Source organism: Esox lucius, chromosome 7 (assembly GCF_011004845.1).
Source record: "Esox lucius isolate fEsoLuc1 chromosome 7, fEsoLuc1.pri, whole genome shotgun sequence".
In the NCBI taxonomy this organism is placed as follows: domain Eukaryota; kingdom Metazoa; phylum Chordata; class Actinopteri; order Esociformes; family Esocidae; genus Esox; species Esox lucius.
Genome location: NC_047575.1, coordinates 20,786,561 through 20,807,191, shown reverse-complemented (window position 1 = coordinate 20,807,191; position 20,631 = coordinate 20,786,561). Strand labels below are relative to the sequence as shown.

Here is a 20,631-nt window from a genome sequence, read left to right as displayed (position 1 = left end):
AGATCTTCTCCAAGTCATTAAGGTTTCGAGGCTGACGTTTGGCAACTCGAACCCTCAGCTCCCTCCAGAGGTTTTCTATGGGATTAAGGTCTGGAGACTAGCTAGGCAACTCCAGGACCTTAATGTGCTTCTTCTTGAGCCACTCCTTTGTTGCTTTGTGTCACGTCCTGACTGTGCCCCTAGCCATCTCTGCGCTGGGCTCGGGGGATAGCCAGGACAGGACAGGAAGTGGCCTCTAGCCACCTCTAATCCTTTCTTTTTGGTTTCCCCAATTGGAGGCAGGTGTTGGTTATTGCCTCCAATTGGGGACCCTATTTAAGTTCAGTTTGTTGGCCATGTTGGTGTGGTTCATTTTGGTTTTGTCCTGTTGATGTTAACCCACGTCACTGGTTGCTGCCTTTTGTTTTGTTTGAGTTTCGTTTTCAAAAAATGGATTATCTCCAGTACCTCTACTCTGCGCCTGTGTCCTTCCCCTCCCACGACCGTGACAGAATGAACCACCAAAAGGAGACACGGCAGAGATGGACGGTAGGGGAACTCCTCTGTTGGCCGGATAGCAACACAGAGGAGGAGGAGAACCCCTACCGTCCCCTGCTGCACACAGGGCCAACACAATGTCGACCCAGGAGGAGACGTAGACGGAAGAGACAAAATCAATCCTCTGCGTGTCGGCCCCAAGAATTTCTTGGGGGGATGCTGTGGGGGCAAGCTGAGGACCCTGAGGCGTGGCCGCCATCCCCGGAGGGGTGGAAGTAAGAGACCTTGCCACCTATGCTCACGTGCGGGGTGGTCCAGGTGCCCCAGCCCTGTCCAGTTCCAGCCCCTAGACGGCGGGTGTTTTCAGTGCCCCGTGCTGCCCAGGAGCCGCCGCCAGTGCCGCCAGCGCCCCCTGCTGACCCTGGCTCCGCAAGTCCCTCCACCGGCTGCCCAGTCTCCTGCTCCTCCGCCGTGGACTGGCCGCCGCCGCCTGAGGCCGCCGTGACCCTCCACCGGCTCCCCCGGCTCCTGCTCCTCCGCCAGCTCCTTCGCCGGCTCCTACTCCTTCGCCGGCTCCTGGCCCTCCGCCGGCTCCTGGCCCTCCGCCGGCTCCTGGCCCTCCGCCGGCACCTGCGCCTCCGCCGGCTCCCCTGTTTACTGCTCCTCCGCCGGCTGCTGACCCACCGCCGGCTCTCCCGTCTCCCGGCCCTCCGCCTCCCCGGCCTGTCCCTGTGGCTCCGCCTCCCCGGGCCTGTGCCGGCTGTGCCCCTAGCCATCTCTGCGCTGGGCTCGGGGGATAGCCAGGACAGGACAGGAAGTGGCCTCTAGCCACCTCTAATCCTTTCTTTTTGGTTTCCCCAATTGGAGGCAGGTGTTGGTTATTGCCTCCAATTGGGGACCCTATTTAAGTTCAGTTTGTTGGCCATGTTGGTGTGGTTCATTTTGGTTTTGTCCTGTTGATGTTATCCCACGTCACTGGTTGCTGCCTTTTGTTTTGTTTGAGTTTCGTTTTCATTAAAAGATGGATTATCTCCAGTACCTCTACTCTGCGCCTGAGTCCTTCTCCTCCCATGACCGTGACACCTTGGCCGTGTTTTTTGGGTAATGGTCATGCCATGGAATACCCATCCACGACCCATTTTCAATTCCCTGGCTGAGGGAAGGAGGTTCTCACCCAAGATTTGACGGTACATGGCCCCGTCCATTGTCCCTTTGATGTGGTGAAGTTGCCCTGTCCCCTAAGCAGAAAAACACCCCCAAAGCATAATGTTTCCACCTCCATGTTTGACGGTGGGGATGGTGTTCTTGGTGTCATTGGCAGCATTCCTCCTCCTCCAAACATGAGTTGAGTTGATGCTAAAGAGCTTGATGTTGGTCCCATCTGACCACAATACTTTCACAATTCATTTCACCTGTCAGTGGTCATAATGTTATGGCTGATTGGTGTACTACAGAATAACATTTAAGTGTTCCATTTGTAATTCAAGTTAAATTAAAGAATTGGTCAGGGGTTTTAATACTTTTTCAAGGCACTGTAAAATTCTGAACCACAATATTTGGTAATACTGCCTTCAAACACTATACTCTTGGCCTTTGGAGCTCCCTGCCAGAGAGACTGTCCACATGAGAAATTCATTAGTTTTTTCTGTAAGAGAGAGGCAAGGTTTTTTCAGATGGACATTTTTAAGATATATCTTAAGACATACCTTTTAGCCTTCGTTTTACACAGGTACTAAAACATTTGGTGTCGCTTTGGTGAACCGCACCTTTGCTGGCCTATAGAATAGCTTGCCAAAGGATCTAACCCAGTATGTTCTGAATAAATGTTGCCCCACAGAGTCATTATTGTTGAGTTAATTTGAGAGGTCTGTATAGAGACTTGTAGGTAGGTAGTTTGTCCTGTGGGATGGCAATATTTGTCAAATATTTAAATCAATGTCAAATAAATGACATCACTTTGTTTTTTCATTGCGTCTCCCATTATCTACAAAAGCCAATAGCAAGCTTTCATACAGTTACACTGTTGCCAAACATTTAGCTTGGACAGAGAATCTCAGATAAAGGTAAATTAGATTATCATTGAATTGTGTTTTGTTTTATTCATGTTTTCTATTGACATTGTTTCAGGTTTAGAGGACAATACCGAATATTCAGAATGCCAGAGGGTTTATTATTTCCCAGGAAGGGGAAGGTAATATGAAATCAGTGATTCCAAAATAATTACCAGTACTTGCAGATTATATGTCATTGTGTGCCGGCAGTAGTCTAGGGAACATCTTTCAGAAAGGCTATATGCAAACATTTGGAATGAGGTATGATTTAGCCTTATTCCAAAATGTTGGGACAAAGGATAAATAGACCTTCATTCATGGGAACATGCGCTCTAATTGTCTATTTTGTGCATAAAATTGTTATCATGGTTGTAAATACAGATCAGCATATAGCATAGAATTTAAAAACAAAAGTTCATATAACTGGCTAGAGAGCAGATCATGGTGGCCATGGAGAGATGTGTTGCTTTTGTGTATTTTTGTGTTTGCTGTAACACAATTTGAATAGGCTTGTATTTGGCATTTTGATTTTAACGAAGCACTATAATTCAGCATTTCAAAATAAGAACTATTTACTATGTGTTGATAGAGGCAGGTAATGTTTAATGGTGTAATGTGATGGATGATGTAGGGGTAGGAACCAGGGCAAACGTTAATCTTCTCTAAGCTGCAGATTTCCTGGACAAAGCATTGTTCTCTGTCTCTGTGCCAGCAAACCATGTTTGTTAGCAAGTTACCTGTCATTTTATTCATTTATATAGTATTACAAATTATTTCACAACAAACCGTAGACTGTTTCAAAATATCTCTGGATGATGTTTCAATAACTTAGCCAAGGGTTATAAAGTGGGTGACAAACCATTTTAAACTATTTTTGGTGTGTTCATTTTTGTTTTAACAGCATTCAAGTAAAAGTACACAACATTGAAAATTGCAACAGAAATAATGTAGTTTATTTATTATTAACTCAAAATCCATTTTAGCCCATAACTATAGTTTACCAATCAAGAACACACACATAATAACAACCCTTTTCAGTATTAAAAGCTTCTTGTAAGGCTAAGTAACTAACAAATACTGTAATTGCTAATAGGAGTTATTTAGCATTTTACTATCGACCCCTGTTATATTGACACTAGTCTCCCTGGCTTTATAGATGTAAAGACTATCATCGACATGAGACAAGTGTGGGGTGATAAAAAGTTTACGTAAATGTTTTTTCTTTTTCAGTAAAAAAACAAAAAACACAAGTAATGGAAAATTCATCAACAGTGTCATCCATCATACTCTCTGCCTACTTTGGAATGCAGGATTTTAAGTACATGTACTTCAGTATTTTCTTTATTTTGTATATTGGCATTGTTGCTGAAAATGTAATTCTAATTGTGGTTATCTACACTGAGAAAACACTGCATCAACCAATGTATTTCCTGGTGTGTAACTTGGCAGCAAATGGACTCTATGGTAGTACTGCACTGCTGCCAGCTGTGTTGAGAAATTTAGCTTGGTCCTCTAGTGAGATCTCTTTAGCCAGCTGTCAAACACAGATCTATTTCATACATACATATGCTATTGTTGAATTTACAATTATAGGAGTGATGTCTTATGATAGGTATGTTGCTATATGTCATCCACTGCGTTATCATACCCTCATGTCTCTGACAAAAGTCTATAAACTTGTAGTATTCAGCTGGCTTTGCCCTTTGGTTGCTTTTCAAATGTTTTACATTTTACCTCTTCAACTGAAATACTGTATGAAAAATATAGATAAATTGTATTGCATCAATTACTCCCTTGTAAAGCTCTCCTGTACAAATCCGTCTGTTGTGAACATAGTAGGGTTAATATGTGTAGTTTTGTATACATTTCCACAGCTAGTTATGATAATGTATTCTTATGCACATATCCTGAGAATCTGTGCATCATCTTCCAAAGAATCCAAGCTCAAAGCACTTCGAACATGCATTCCACACTTGTTTGCAATTATCAACTATTGTGTTGGATACTTTTTTGAGATATTACAAAGCAGATTTGACACAAATCATATCCCTTATAGAGCCCAAGTGTTTATGTCCCTTTACTTTTTAATATTCCCTCCCATTCTTAACCCAGCAATCTATGGGTTAAGTATTAAAGCTATAAGAGTGAAGCTGTTTAAACGCTTTGATAATAAGAATAGGATTTTGTCTGTAAAGGATCCAAGGCTGTTCATTTGAAAGCACATGTATCTCAAGTTCATGCATCTCGTGTATCAATCTGTTTGTGAAGTTATTGTATAATATATATTACACTGGTTGTACATGTAGATTAGATATTATATAACTGTAATAATCCATTACATTTTACACTGCAGAATTACCTCTTAATTGTGTTTTGTTTTGATATATAATCATGTAATGTTATTTTGCTGAAGGTCAATGGTGGGTGTCAGTATAACAGTATAACGGTTTCCAATCTGATTTATTTACTAAATGTAACTCAATAGCACAGGTCAGTTGTCAAGACACCACAATGACATTTTTCACATTTTTCATATTCTGATTTTGTAAGGTTTTTAGTCTATTTTTTTTTATGTAAAAGTTGACATTTAGTAAATATCGAAGAAAACTGTCCTTACGCAACCAGACTCCAACCTGAATATGACTTATTTCTGACGTCCTGTTAACTGAATTATGACCAGTTTATGACTCTTCAATATTACTAGTTGAATCTAAGATCAGCAAATGTCACTAAAAATAGAAATTCAAGTGGACTTTTTGCAATTATCACAATATCTGGCTAGTATAACGATGGTTATATTGATACACAAATATTAAATAGAATTTAAAATAACTAAAATATTTTATGATCCCCTTTATTAACTTTAATAAGAGAATGAAAACAGTTTTTGCTTTGTTATTATGGGATTTTTGTGTAGATTTTTGACAAAAAAACTAACAACTATAAATGAAGTCAACAAAATGTGAAGAAAGTGAAGGGGTCTGAACACGTTTCCTAAGACAAATGCTTCAATCAATATATAATCAATGTACAATTTATCAGTAAAAACTAAATAAATGATGCTACAGCATTAAAGGTAAATGGAAATGTAGGTCTTAAATGCACAAATATCACTTTGACAGTCACATTTGAACTCTAAACATTAAATTAAATTGATCTCTAAACATTAAATTAATTTGAACTCTAAACAAGAACTTTCTCAGCTTTTCCCACAACCACACAGGGGTAAAATGACATTTTCAGCAGCCATTTTTGGGATATAAGCCGCTGAGACTTAATTGTACAATGTGTCAATAACCAAATAGTACCTGGTAATATGAATAAATTAAAATGTACCATGTATTTAGATACCATAGTTTTTATTATTTTCAATGAATGTCTGAGATTATATTTCAGGCACATTCTACTGTCTAAACATAATGCGTAAACTAGCCTCGTCCTGAAACTTCCTTCAAATTCTGTGTGTACAGATGACATCGATTACATTTATTTAATAAGTAAATACTTAATACAAAATATTTTTTACATATTTTTTAACAACTTTGTTAATAGCAAGGAACCCCTGGTTGGTTAGTATAGTCCATGGAGATTACACACATGCCTTTGTATACAAGAAATTTGTTTTTATACAGTATCCATTATCATGCTGTGAGTTCATTTCCAGTTAAAAAAGCTATTGCAGCAATACTGCATTGTGGGATTGATCGAGTATAGTTTTCATTTCAGTTCAGGTGCTCATGGAGCAGAAACAAATCTGTATATTAATAGTATATCATAATGCAAAATCTGGGATTTTCTTTACAGATTATCAGCATTTGTAAAAATTTTGCCCTCTTCTATTTGCACTTCTGGTTAAATGCTAACTGCATTTCTTTGTTCTGTACTTGTACTGTTCAGTGACAATAAAGTTGAATCTAATCTAATCTAAGCAGTTAAGAGTAAAATGGTAGAGTGAAATTATTTGATGATAACCTTCAGTGCAAAACATGAGACAAACGTCTGTTGATGCGTCATCACAACTGATGCAATATCTTGACAGTCTGTTGCTGCTACTACCTCGATATGCTTTCAGCCATGTTGAAAACATCCCTTCTGGAGAAAATATTCTGTTCTACAGTATATCAGCATTCCTAGGGGTCAGGAGTGATAAGTCCTAATTAATGTTTCTGATATGACACAACATACACTACCAGTCAAAGGTTTTAGAACACTGATTATTCTAGTTTTTATTGAAATTAAAGCAGTCCAGTGAAAAACCTGAAATGGTACAAAGGTACCATTATTTAGACAGTATTGTACTGTAGGAAGTAGTATAACTGCTATCATAATGAAAAAACATTAGGAAAAATAAAGGAAGACAGACAGCACATTATGACCCGTAAAAGTGTTGGTCTCTCCTTTAGAGAAATTGCAAAGAAAGCCCAAGACTCAGTGAATAGTTTCCTACACCATCAAAAGGTACTTGAAAACTGGAGGAAACTGACAGGAACTGGTCTGTCAGACCCAAAGCCACAACAGAATCGTTTCTTAGATTCAACAGCTTGTGTGATAAGCGGTTCACAGGACAACAGCTTAAAGCACAGCTTTAGCTTACTGGTCAAAGCAAGTCTCAGTTTCAACTGTGAAGAAAATAATTTGAGCTTCGAAAGAAGTAAGAAAGTTAGTGCTAAGATGGCAAAATAACCAAAAGAGGCCTGTCTGGGCCATGAAGCCCTGCCAGTGGACTACTGAAGACTGGAAGGTCTTATTTTTGTACACCATTGAGTAGGCGAAAAGATGATTCCTCACTGTACGACACCAACTGTCATACATAGCGTGGAGCGTGTGATAGTCTGGGGCTCTTTTGCTGGATCCAGTCAGCGACTTCCACAGAGTGAGTGGCCCCGTAAATAAAATGGCTACCACAGCATTTTGCAATGCAATGCAATACACTCAGGCCTACATCTAGTTTGTCAGGGGTTCATCCTACAACATGATAATGACACAAAACACAACTACATGCTATGTCAGAACTACATTAAAAAAAAGAACAAGACGGTATTCTTAAAATCATGGAGCTGGTTTGAAATGAACTGGGCAGAAGGTTGAAAGCAAAGCAACCTATAAGTGCAACACATTTGTGGGAACGTCTGCGGTGTCGGAAAGAACTTTCCGAACAATATTGGATTTCCATTGCAGTAAGAATGTGTTTGGATCTTATGTCTGCAAAAGTTGGCTACTAGTCAAGAATTGGGATTACATTTTGTTAAACTAAATAATTCCATTATGTTTTGTCTCCAATTGTTTATTAGTTCTATGATTTAATTTCAGAGTACATTAAGACATTAAACTGTGTGAATTTCAATAAAAACTGGAAGAATTGAGGCGTTCAAAAGCTTTTTCAGAAGATATACAGTATTGCATATTTTGTACAATCTGTTCTTTAATTATCAGTAATAAAGCACCAGCAACAAGATAAAAACTAAATTGGAGATATCATCATTCAGGGAGAATTCATGAGATGGACAAGCCATTGTTTATTATTAATAAAAAAATTAAATTGTCCACGATACAGCAAACATGTGCGACTTCTATAGATTTCAAATGGCATGGTATTCTTGTTATACTATGTATATAGTTATACAAAGCATGCTCAAACATTGAACAGTTTATAAATACAATGATTTACCTTTCTGCAGACAACACTTCCAAAACTAACACTTCCCTCTGTTGCTTTTACTTAAAATGTAAAATGTCTTAGAAATACATGTTCAATGTGGACAATAGGTTCACACTAGCAGTCTTTAGATCACACACTCACCTTGAAATACAAAACCATATACAAACATTTGGATAGACAGCATGCATACAAAAATAGACACATGTTTCTGATCAATGATTCACAATTTACAATACTGGTTTATTGCCAGGTCTCATTTGTTGGCCTATCTGTATTTATTCGCTAGTTTTTGTTCATTATAAGACAGAAATTCCACCCTACAGCCATCAATAACGTATGTTCACCCAACCTTGTAGTGTTAATACTTTCAGAATATCTGAGACTGAAGTTGAAATGAAACACTGAAATGAAAACCTTACATTTTGTGTTGTCCTAATCCAGTTTAGGAAATAAATATATACACACAGACATACATACCAGTACTCATTTACCATTCACACATGCATAACATCAACATTGTAGACATCAAAAATACAATAGCTTATTATAATTTATTTAAGAGTACTTTTACTGTACACAACCCCGGCATAGTCTTGGGAACAGACAGTACTGTACAAAAGCAGAAGGTTCTAACATGGCCATGCAGGAGAGCACTGAGTTGAAGACTAGTCCAGTCTTTCAGATTGCTGTACACATCCAAGATCATCAAACCAAAAAAGGCTGTGGATGTGATGACTGCCTCCTTAAATAAGTCAAACAACAATGTCCTTCAAAGACAATGTTCTGAGAGAGAGTTAGGGCGGACAGAAACTCAGAGATGGGAAGAAAAGGGGAGAGGTGGGTGTATAATTGCCTCATATTTGTCAGCCTCCTCAATTAATTGGCTATCAATAGGAAAAAGCTACTTGAATCATTTTGGTCAAGACAATTTGGTGAGCATCCCTTAAACTGAGGAAGATCATTATCGGGCAAAAACATACTACAATGCACCTACATTTCCCAACTTGTATTTCCAAGGAAAACTTACATTAGACTAATTCAAAAAGGGAGAACTCAACTGTGGATAATAGGGTTAGGGTTAACCCTAACCCTAACTTTTTTGAAGAAGTAACAAATTATAGAAAAACCTCCTAATAGGGCTCACATGCTCTACCTATTTTATGGTGTGTGAATCAAATAGCAACTAATTCTTTCCATAAAATGTATTGTTATTGTGCATCCAAAAGTTTAATATGTAAAAATATTGTGGTGGTCAACCATAACAAAAATCTATATTTTTCATTGAGTGTTTTGCACAGAGATCTGCACCTACTCAACATATGAAAGCTCAATAGCCAGCAATGCTGTCAAAGTGTGCTTGAAAAATCTATTCAAATTACACTTTTTGAATGTACTTTCCGTTTGTTTACCAAAAAGCATCTGAAATGTGAGGCAGTATGGAGTGAGCAAGCAACGTAGGCTGACTGAGATTTTTACCTTGATTAACACAGACCATTCATTGTGGATATAGTTGAATTTAAAGCAACAAATAAGATATTATAATATATACAGTATCTCCATTTATATGGTTTCTTAAATTCTGTTGTTGCATTGAGAAGTAAGAGCAGGCCTGTAGACAAGGGTCATCCCCAGTTAGTAATGTGAGGGATATATTTAAGCAGTTAAGGCATGATGGTGTGTGGTATACGGCCAATATACCAAGACTAAGGGCTGTTCTTAGGTACAACACATTGCTGAGACTGTGCTGGACCGTGACATAGTTCATGATAGGTGTGTATTATGGTACACACATTCGTAGCGAACCGTGGTACAGGATGTCTTGGTTCTTTCTGCACTGTCAACACAAACATTTTTTCACTAACAATTTCCAACAAAAATATTTTGGCAAAACATACAGGTAGACCCTTGATGTTCACTGGCGTGACTAACAAGTACGCTATACCCAAAATGGCATTATGAGTGAAGTTTTTAAAGTGACTCAAGGATACAATAATTACGAATATAAATGTACCTACCGCTCCGGTAATATTTTCATTTAGAATTATTTTTCATTAACTGTATTTGGTTTTAAAGTGCAGACAGAACCAAGCTGTCTGTTTGGTTCAGAATGAAAAGGTTTCCAGTTACACTCCAACATTCATATACTGTATTTTATTTTAAAAAATCAGTTCCCCTCAGAAAATTATATCCCTCCCTCTCATCACTTAGACAACTTCAAAAAATTCAAACTAGCTTTTTATTCATTAAAATTTTTATAAATAATTGCAGCAAGTTATTGTTTTCCAGGTATTATTTATAATTGAGGAAAAACTGAATTGGGCCTTCAATTTAGTTTTGCCAAAGTGATGTCACCTGTCATTATGAGCTGGCAAATCCATAAGGCATAATCATAAAACCGCTTAAACCAAAGCAATACGAAGCTATACCTTTGTTTGCCCTGATCTGATTCTAGCCTCATTCCACTGCATATTATGTTCTAACATTGTGAATGGAAATTTGAAAAATACTATTATTGAACAAGAGTAAGTAAATAAAATGAACATGCATTAAGCGATGACATTTGGATAGTCTCATCCAATCATTTATGTTGCTCACTGAACAAACCATACTGAAAGGGAAAAGGTTCTTAGAGGGTTGTGCGGGCAGAGAGGAAGATCAAGGGAGAGCAGAGTGCGAATTAAAAAAGGCTTTAAATTTGAAATAACCATTATCCTTTTTCCTTTAATATTCCAATTGCTACAGCTTTTAATTCTGCAATAAAATAATAAGCTTATTCCGAATTAAATCAACACCCCCATTTCTGTGTCATTGTTTAAACAATATCGTTTCACAAGATCCCACATGATCCCAGACAGTTTCATAATTCAGCACCTTTTCGGGTGGCCCAACCTTTTGTTTTACAAAAAAGATCTTTCTACCAGCAAAACTCATCAATTAATTCAGGCTACGAGACTGTAGACCCAGACAATCATTTTGTGCCTTCACACATCTTAGTGTTGTTTGTGATTGGAGCATGGTGTACAATTTGGATGCAGGAATTATTTTTTACTTTTATTTAAGTTTTGTTTGACGATACGATGAAAACCTCCCCATTAGCAGTGTTTGTGTAACTTCGTTTTTAAAAGATCATTTATTAATATGTCTTTACTACTAGCCAATAAATAATATTAGTAACATAAAAAAAACTAAAAAGACGCCTGAATGTCACGGTATAATTCGCACCCTGAGTGTGAGAGTGTGTGTGTGTGTGTGTGTGTGGGGGGGGGTTACACTGGTTGTCAGTCAGAGACGAGGAAAAGACTGGAGTAAGGACACGTCCTCCGGCAGGATGAATGGGGTGATTGTGATGGGGCTGCTGGGTTCCACACAGGCTACCCTAAAAACCCCATGGACGAGTCTGAGTCCTGAACAGGGGCATTCTGTCAGGGAGAGAAAAGAGTATGATTTAAGAGGCGATACACAGTAAATAAATTAAATAAACAGTGTACACACACCATACTGGACACACACACACCGTACTGGACACACACACACACACACACACTGTAATGGACACACACACCGTACTGGACACACACACACACACCGTACTGGACACACACACACACACCATACTGGACACACACACACACACACCATACTGGACACACACACACACACACACCATACTGGACACACACACACACCATACTGGACACACACACACACCATACTGGACACACACACACACACACACACAGTACTGGAAACACACACACACACAGTACTGGAAACACACACACACACAGTACTGGAAACACACACACCGTACTGGACACACACACACACACACCATACTTGACACACACACACACACAGTACTGGAAACACACAAACACACAGTACTGGATACACACACACACACAGTACTGGACACACACACAGTACTGGACACACACACAGTACTGGAAACACACACACACCATACTGGACACACACACACCATACTGGACACACACACACACACACACCATACTGGACACACACAAAGTACTGGACACACTCACACACGCACAGTACTGGACACACATACAGTACTGGACACACTCACACACACCATACTGGACACACACACAGTACTGGACACACACACACACACACAGTACTGGACACACACACAGTACTGGACACTCACACAGTACCCACTTGTCCGTGGGTCTAGTCTTACCTTGAGGGCACTCTGTAGTAGGCGGAGCCGGTGCAGCTTCTCGCTGAGCAGCGGATCGTTGATGCGGCGGACAAAGGAGCGTTTGTACTCCAGGCGAGCGGAGGGCCGGTGGTCACCCATGGAGGACAGGTTGGCTCTCTCCAAGGCCCGGTACAGGTCCCCCAGAGAGTCAGCCTGGGGACGATCTTCCCGTTCACAACCTGACAACAATATGGGCCTCATGTATTATATGAGTGCATCACACACTGTAAAAGACTACAACTACATGCTCCTAAATCTGGATGCCACACTCCAAATCCAGCATGGTAGGCACAGCACAGGGAGCTGGAACTGGGACATTTTCCATCCTAATCTATACATATACTGCCCTCTTATGGTGCAATTGTCACATACAGTTGCTTGTCTTACTAGTGTTCTCTTAAGGTATCTCAAACAGGCCCAACAGTATCTGGTGGTTGTCATACTATGTCCCTATATTTGTCAGTTGTGAATCTGCCTTGTGAACTGCATCACACAGTGTTTGCTGTGTGTCTTTGTGTTACATCAGAGTCTATAGAGAGAACAGTGGTGCTAGTGAATGATAGAGCGGCAGGGAAATGAGGACAGGGAAAAAGGCCCCTCAGGCATGCTTCCTTGTCCTCGTCAAAATCTAACATTAGTATGGGTTGAAAGGATTCTCCTTCCTCCTGAAACCCTGCTGTAAGGACAAAGTGACGTCTCTATCAGGGCCATGTGTGTGTTTGTGTGTGTGTGTTTGTGTGTGTGTGTGCGCGCGTGTGTGTGTGCCTTTGTGGTGTTGCATTGAATAAGGGTTTGGACTGCCAGAATGAATTAGTGTCAATTAACACACTAAGATTGCCCCTCACTTTGGAATGTCCTGGAGGTCTGTAAGGATCGAGATGGGGACTGTCACAGCAACATCCATGAAAAACACTGTGATCAATGCCTATAATTAACCACCACTTCATCGTGGTTAACAGGATTTAACCCTATCGGCACTCATTTCCATTAAAGTATATTCAACTATTTTGAAGAGAGTAACAGGGAGAGTGAAGTTAAGGTTGCGGTCGCATCTTTTCCTTGTCTAAGCGTGTCATGCCCCTCCATCTCATGCTGCCAGATCTCTTTCCCCTGCGTGTCAGTTACGTCTCAGCGACGTCCCACCTGTGTCTCTGGACAGCTGATAGCGGTGGTGGTCCCTGTGGTCAGAAGTGCTGGCCGAGGCAGAGAGGATGGCATGAAGGCCACTGTCCCGGGGGAGGGTGAAGCTCCGGGGTTTCCCCCCAGCCTCTAGGGGGACACTGGGGCTGAGCTGCAGGGGCAGAGGCCCATAGTGCTCTTGCAGGAGGCTGCGCTGGGCAGGAAGTGTTGACTGGCGGCGGTATTCCAGAGACAGACCGCCTCCTCCAGGGGAGCGCAGCAGGGCCTCCTCCAGGGGCAGGGTCTGCAGGTAGTGGAGCCCCGTGCTGCCCAAAGGTGTCTCGATAAGGTCCTGCCACGAACGCCGTTGGCTGGAGGACTTCTGGCCGGGGGAGCCGCCGCCGCCCTCCTGTGGATCAGGGTGGAACTCCTCGTGAGAGGAGCGTGACTGGAAGGTCTCAGAAGAGGACAGACGACCGTGTTTGGGCTCTGGATAGGGACTCATCTGGGACACCTAAAGTGAACCAGACAGAACAGTGTACATTCCGCAGTGAGTCAAACAGGAATGAGACTTAAACAAAGGGAAATGGCACTGCAAAAATAATGTAACTAACAGGAGGATTAGAAACAAATATCAGTTTTAAATCTATGCACAGAGTTGTGTAGCTTTTCACATAGGAACTGCCATACTGAGGGGGGCCTGGGGTAGGTGTCGTAAGGAGGAGGAGGGCTGTCTTGTTTGGGCATGGTTGAAGGCATCTCCATGTCCTCATGGTCACTTTCACTCCAGTAGTCTGGTCATGAAGACAAGGATGAAAGAGAAAAGATCCCCATCAGACACAAAACAATGGGGAGGGGGTTGTCTAAAGTAGACAGAGTGAAAACTGAGCAGCTTCTTTCTTCTATTATTCTCAACTGTATTCATGTGTATTCATGTATTCTCTATCACCCTGGTCCTGTCGGATCCTCTCCTGCTCCGAGTAACCTGCCACTGCCATGGTCAGACGACTCAGCCACCTGTGACAGAACAACACCAATGAAACATGGCAGCCACAAACCATTCCAGATCTCACAGGCCACACCCTATTAGAAATGTCACAGACCACAAACCATTCCAAGATCTCATAGACTACACACTATTAAAAATCTCAAAGACCACACATGATTACAAATCTTACAGACTACACACTATTACGAATCTCAAAGACCACACACTATTACAAATCTTACAGTCCACACACTATTACAAATCTTACAGACCACACACTATTACAAATCTTACAGACCACACACTATTACAAATCTTACAGACCACACACTATAACAAATCTTACAGTCCACACACTATTACAAATCTTACAGACCACACACTATTACAAATCTTACAGTCCACAAACTATTACAAATCTTACAGACCACACACTATTACAAATCTTACAGACCACACACTATTACAAATCTTACTGTCCACACACTATTACAAATCTTACAGACCACACACTATTACAAATCTTACAGACCACACACTATTACAAATCTTACAGACCACACACTATTCTGCTATCCCCTGCTGTTTTCCTGATCCCCCCATCAGCTCTCCTGGTCATTTGCCAAGCCCTATTTGTCTAAACAGCTTACCCTGTCTTCCACTCCCTCACATCAGCTCTGCATCAGCTACACTACTCATCACTGACTAGGACTCTTACCTGTTCATGTCATCCATGTTGTCCGCTGCAAAGTAGAAACTCTTGATCTTTGGGTGGCAGGCCTTGAAAGCACTAAAACGCAAAAACATGCAGTCAGATTCTGGATGGACAGATTCTACCATGCTGTCAGTATACAGGGGTTCATCTTCAAGGTTTCAAATACAACACATATAGACACAAGGCATAGAGAGAAAGTCTGAAGCCTCACTCCCCATTCTTCACTCATATCACATACAGTACATCCAGACAAACAACACATACTGAGGTTCACATAAACAGGCCAGAAGACAAATTCATTCATCAATATACAAGTACTCACTACTTCCTGCGGCACTCAGACGCGCGATCAATCTTGAATTCTGGGAGACTAACAAAGCCCTCTGCCTTTTCATCCTGAGTCAGGTAAAAAAAAAAACACACACATGGTTGATTCTTTAGAAGTGCCCCAAAATGTCCTGGACTCCTATTTAGAGAAATCTCAGATCCTGATGTTCTATTTATGTCTGCCCTGAGAGCATCAAAGAAAGACAGAAATCTGACAGCATGGTTTGTTCAGGGGGCTTATCGGAACACTGAGGATGTACTATAATCTGTACATGTTATTCGTAGAGAGGTCCAACTGCTACACTCCACAGCACCACATCCACCTAGTCTTCAGCGATCTCCCTTATAACATAAGGAGAGGACTCAAAGGAGGACCATATCATTAAAAACATAAAAACACATTTGTATTTCCTCTGGAGTAACGATTCAGGATTCCTAATAACACAGTACTCCCAACACACCCAAGTATAAACTCTTAAATAAATGTAGCAGCCAGCTTAGACACACATTAACAATAGGACATGCTGTATGGACACAAGCCCATTTGTGAGTGAGGTCAAATGTGTTTATTAAACCTTGGGTCAGATATATCCAAAATCTTTTTTTTCCAGCAGCCTAGTCTGGTGAGAAAAAAACGTTCTGATACCTATGTGTCCACAACCCAGACTAACGATTTTTTGCCTCAGCATCTCATTATACCGCACTGCCTACCTACACAGATGTTCACTGCTTACAAAACAAAAAAAATTTGTATTCATAATGTAGTTAATTATGTTGCATGAACACGAGCAGTGATTTCCCCCAAAGAGTAAAGAGAAGAGGTTGCTGCTGTTGGTCATTGCTCAGTCTTGGAGACCAGCAGGCTGTCTTCATCCTATGGAAAATATACACTGATGAGCCAAAACATTAGGACCACCAGCCTAATATGCTGTTGGTCCTCTGTGTGCCATCAAAACAGCGGCCCTAGAGAGCAAGAAGGTGTCCTGTGTTATGTGGCACCAAAACATTAGCAGTAGATCCTTAAAGTCCTGTAAGCTGTGAGGTGAAGCAGCCGTGGATCAGACTTGTTGGTCCAGCACATCCCATAGTTGCTCAATCGGATTGAGACCTGGGGAATCTGGAGGCCAGGGTAACTCCTTGAACTCTTCATCATGTTCCTTAAACCAATCCTGACACACTCTGCCATGGCGCATTATCCTGCTGAAAGGGGCCACTGCCATTAGGGAATACCATTGCCATGGAGGGGTGTACCTGGTCTGCAACAAAGTTTAGGTAGGTGGTATGTGTCAAATTTCACATGAACGTCCACATGAATGCCCGGACCCAGGGTTTCCCAGCAGAACACTGCCTAGAGCAGGGGTATTCAAATCTGTCCCTCAAAGCCGGTTCCGCTCCATTTTTTCATTGCAACCCTCTAATCAGGGTCTTATACAGACGTAAGACACCAGGTGGGTCCACTATATGATGAGGTGGAACAGAAAACCAGCAGGCTCCGGCCCTCGCAGGGTAAGATTTGAATATCCCTGGCCTAGAGCATCACACTGCCTCCACCAGCTTGTTGTCTTCCCACAGTGCATCCTGGTGCCATCACTCCCCAGGTAAATGGGGCACACGTAAACGGCCGGTCCACGCGGGGGAGGCCCCGGACAGGGCCCAACAGGCAGGAAATCAATCCACCCACATTGCCAGGCATCAACCAAAGGGACACCCACCAACCGCAACCACCCTGAATGAGGGCCAAGTATTGCCAGCAGAGTACAGCCCAATTGCACAATTGTGCAACAGAGAGACAACAATAAGCCAGTGACTCTTCCCCCGAAAGGCATTGGAGGGATGGTATACCAGTGCCTACGAGAGCCCACCTGGCAAGACAGCAAGGGTGGACAGTATCAAGCCTTCTGGTCACCTTCACGCCGCTGGGCCAGGCTACACCTAATTATAAACCGTGCTGTAGAGATGAGTTTTTAGTAGACACTTGAACGTTTGCACTGAGTTTGCATTTCTAACCTTAATTGGCAGATCATTCCACAGTAGTGGAGCTCTATGAGAAAAGGCCCTGCCGCCAACAGTTTGTTTAGAAATTCTAGGTACAAATAAAAGGCCTGCATCTTGCGATTGTAGATTACGTGTAGGTATGTATGGCTGAATCATTTCAGCAAGGTAAGTAGGAGCAAGTCCATGTATTGATTTATAGGTTAAGAGTAAAACCTTAAAATCAGCCCTAACCCTAACAGGCAGCCAGTGTAACGACGCAAGCACAGGAGTAATGTGTTCAAATTTTTTTGTTCTAGTTAAGATTCTAGCAGCCGTGTGCAGCACTAATTGAAGTTTATTTATTAATTTGTCAGGGTAACCGGAAAGAAGAGCATTGCAGTAATCTAGTCTAGAAGTAACGAAAGCATGGATTCGTTTTTCTGCATCAGTTTTTATAGAAAGTTTCAGATTTTTGCAATGTTTCAAAGATGAAAATAAGCAACTCTTGAGACATATTTTATATGTTTTTCAAAGGAGAGGTCAGGGTCAAGAGTAACGCCAAGGTTTCTTGCAGTTTTTTGGGATACGACCATCCAGCCATCGAGGATCCCAGTGAGATCTGCTAACAAGCATTTCTGTTTTTCTTGAGTTTAAGAACAAGAAGTTCTCTGTCATCCACTTCCTAATATCTGAAACGCATGCTTCCAAAGTAGCTAATTTTGGGGCTTCTCCATGCTTCATTGAAATATATAACTGTGTCATCAGCATAACAGTGAAAATGTACATTGTGATTTCGGATTACAGCGCCCAGAGGCAGCATATATAGTGAGAACAATAATGGGCCCAGATCCGAGCCTTGAGGAACACCAAAGCATACCTTTGACTTGTCAGAGGATATGCCATCCACACTAACAAATTGATATCTTTCAGATGAATAAGATTTAAACCAGGCTAGAACATGTCCACGTAGCCCAAAGAACATGTCCAGTAGTTCTGTTAATTATGTCCAAAAAGAGCCCCGGTGTAGTAAAGTTGGGTAAGAGGTCAACAGATGAAAATATGGCATTGGTAAACTCTTCAAGTAGAATTTGACCAATTAGTTTATATAGAGTCAATTCAAAAAAAGTTTGGCAGGTAGTCAACAGCAGGCAGCGTACAGCATGTAAACGATCCCACAATACAATTCAATTCACAATCACACAATCATGATGCAATTTAGAAGTAACACAAAAGATTTGACTGAACTGTAGCAATATAGTGAACACAGCATCTCACTACTTGACTGATGGCTCACATCTGAACTGAATTGTAAGTTGGCTGTTAAATGTCTAATCAGTTCTCAGCGTACAACACTGCAGTCCAATCAGAAGAGCTCAACCTAACTAAAAGTCCCAATCCCCAAATTATTTCAAATGCAATGCACACACACCATTCAAATGAAAATACTTAAAGTCCACACCGCTTTTGAAATGTGATGCACATACACAATGCAAATTCAAATATGTATTAATTTGTTAATAGGTGTACACTCACCTAAAGGATTATTAGGAACACCTGTTCAATTTCTCATTAATGCAATTATCTAATCAACCAATCACATGGCTGTTGCTTCAATGCATTTAGGGGTGTGGTCCTGGTCAAGACAATCTCCTGAACTCCAAACTGAATGTCAGAATGGGAAAGAAAGGTGATTTAAGCAATTTCGAGCGTGGCATGGTTGTTGGTGCCAGACGGGCCGGTCTGAGTATTTCACAATCTGCTCAGTTACTGGGATTTTCACGTACAACCATTTCTAGGGTTTACTAAGAATTGTGTGAAAAGGGAAAAACATCCAGTATGTGGCAGTCCTGTGGGCGAAAATGCCTTGTTGATGCTAGAGGTCAGAGGAGAATGGGCCGACTGATTCAAGCTGATAGAAGAGCAACTTTGACTGAAATAACCACTCGTTACAACCGAGGTATACAGCAAAGCATTTGTGAAGCCACAACACGCACAACCTTGAGGCGGATGGGCTACAACAGCAGAAGACCCCACCGGGTAGCACTCATCTCCACTACAAATAGGAAAAAGAGGCTACAATTTGAACGAGCTCACCAAAATTGGACAGTTGAAGACTGGAAGAATGTTGCCTGGTCTGATGAGTCTCGATTTCTGTTGAGACATTCAGATGGTAGAGTCAGAATTTGGCGTAAACAGAATGAGAACATGGATCCATCATGCCTTGTTACCACTGTGCAGGCTGGTGGTGGTGGTGTAATGGTGTGGGGGATGTTTTCTTGGCACACTTTAGGCCCCTTAGTGCCAATTGGGCATCGTTTAAATGCCACGGCCTACCTGAGCCTTGTTTCTGACCATGTCCATCCCTTTATGACCACCATGTACCCATCCTCTGATGGCTACATCTAGCAGGATAATGCACCATGTCACAAAGCTCGAATCATTTCAAATTGGTTTCTTGAACATGACATTGAGTTCACTGTCCTGAAATGGCCCCCACTGTCACCAGATCTCAACCCAATAGAGCATCTTTGGGATGTGGTGGAACGGGAGCTTTGTGCCCTGGATGTGCATCCCACAAATCTCCATCAACTGCAAGATGCTATCCTATCAATATGGGCCAATTAAGGCAGTTCTGAAGGCAAAAGGGGGTCAAACACAGTATTAGTATGGTATTCCTCATAATCCTTTAGGTGAGTGTATTTAATAATATGGCACATTTAGTACTCTATACTTGTTAAGGTCAACAGTATTTTACATTTTGAAAAATCATGAAGAAATGCATTGACCAAAAATAAGTGTTTACCTTGAATAATCACTACTAGACTACTAGACAAATCGGACAGCACATTTCTCAGTGATACACACTCACCTCCTCATTCATGTACCAGTATAAGCAGGTGTCTTTCAGGATGAACCAGTACTTCTTCCACTTCTGGGAGAAGTAGCTTTTAGCATCCTTCTTTTTCCACAGCCAGCCCTCACATTCCCCCCGGCCCAAGTCCTTACAGGAGATACGTCTCTTACTAATCGAGGACAGGGAACCACCTACTGCAGGAAGAAGGGACAGGTAGAAATGAATAGACTAGATCATGT

General features: G+C 41.4%; 2 protein-coding genes across 8 annotated transcripts in view; one reads left to right on the top strand and one right to left on the bottom strand.

The window, feature by feature from the left end:
• The first annotated feature begins 3,781 nt into the window (after nt 1-3,781).
• LOC106024366 (olfactory receptor 14I1-like) lies at nt 3,782-4,655 on the top strand. Its single transcript, XM_034293489.1, has 3 exons — nt 3,782-4,207; nt 4,403-4,525; nt 4,641-4,655. The coding sequence occupies exons 1-3, from the start codon at nt 3,782-3,784 to the stop codon at nt 4,653-4,655; spliced, it is 564 nt and encodes a 187-aa protein (XP_034149380.1).
• Nucleotides 4,656-8,024: 3,369 nt separating this feature from the next.
• The window catches only part of LOC105023910 (connector enhancer of kinase suppressor of ras 2), a 69,665-nt gene continuing 57,058 nt past the window's right edge, over nt 8,025-20,631 (bottom strand). For all 7 annotated transcript variants that reach the window (XM_010893442.4, XM_010893446.4, XM_010893443.4 and 4 more), the window contains 8 exons: nt 20,408-20,586; nt 15,560-15,633; nt 15,241-15,312; nt 14,484-14,551; nt 14,225-14,328; nt 13,559-14,048; nt 12,395-12,594; nt 8,025-11,606 (listed from right to left, as the gene is read on the bottom strand). In XM_010893442.4, coding sequence (XP_010891744.1) covers nt 11,559-11,606; nt 12,395-12,594; nt 13,559-14,048; nt 14,225-14,328; nt 14,484-14,551; nt 15,241-15,312; nt 15,560-15,633; nt 20,408-20,586 — 1,235 coding nt within the window. In that variant the 3' untranslated portion in view covers nt 8,025-11,558. The remainder of the gene's footprint in view (nt 11,607-12,394; nt 12,595-13,558; nt 14,049-14,224; nt 14,329-14,483; nt 14,552-15,240; nt 15,313-15,559; nt 15,634-20,407; nt 20,587-20,631) is intronic.

What these genes read in the sequence shown, in the direction of transcription:
- LOC106024366 (XM_034293489.1), top strand. Translation starts at nt 3,782, where the DNA reads ATGGAAAATTCATCAACAGTGTCATCCATCATACTCTCTGCCTACTTT. An exon ending in TGACAAAAGTCTATAAACTT is followed by an intron (nt 4,208 to 4,402) that starts GTAGTATTCAGC and finishes ACATTTCCACAG; the next exon opens with CTAGTTATGATAATGTATTC.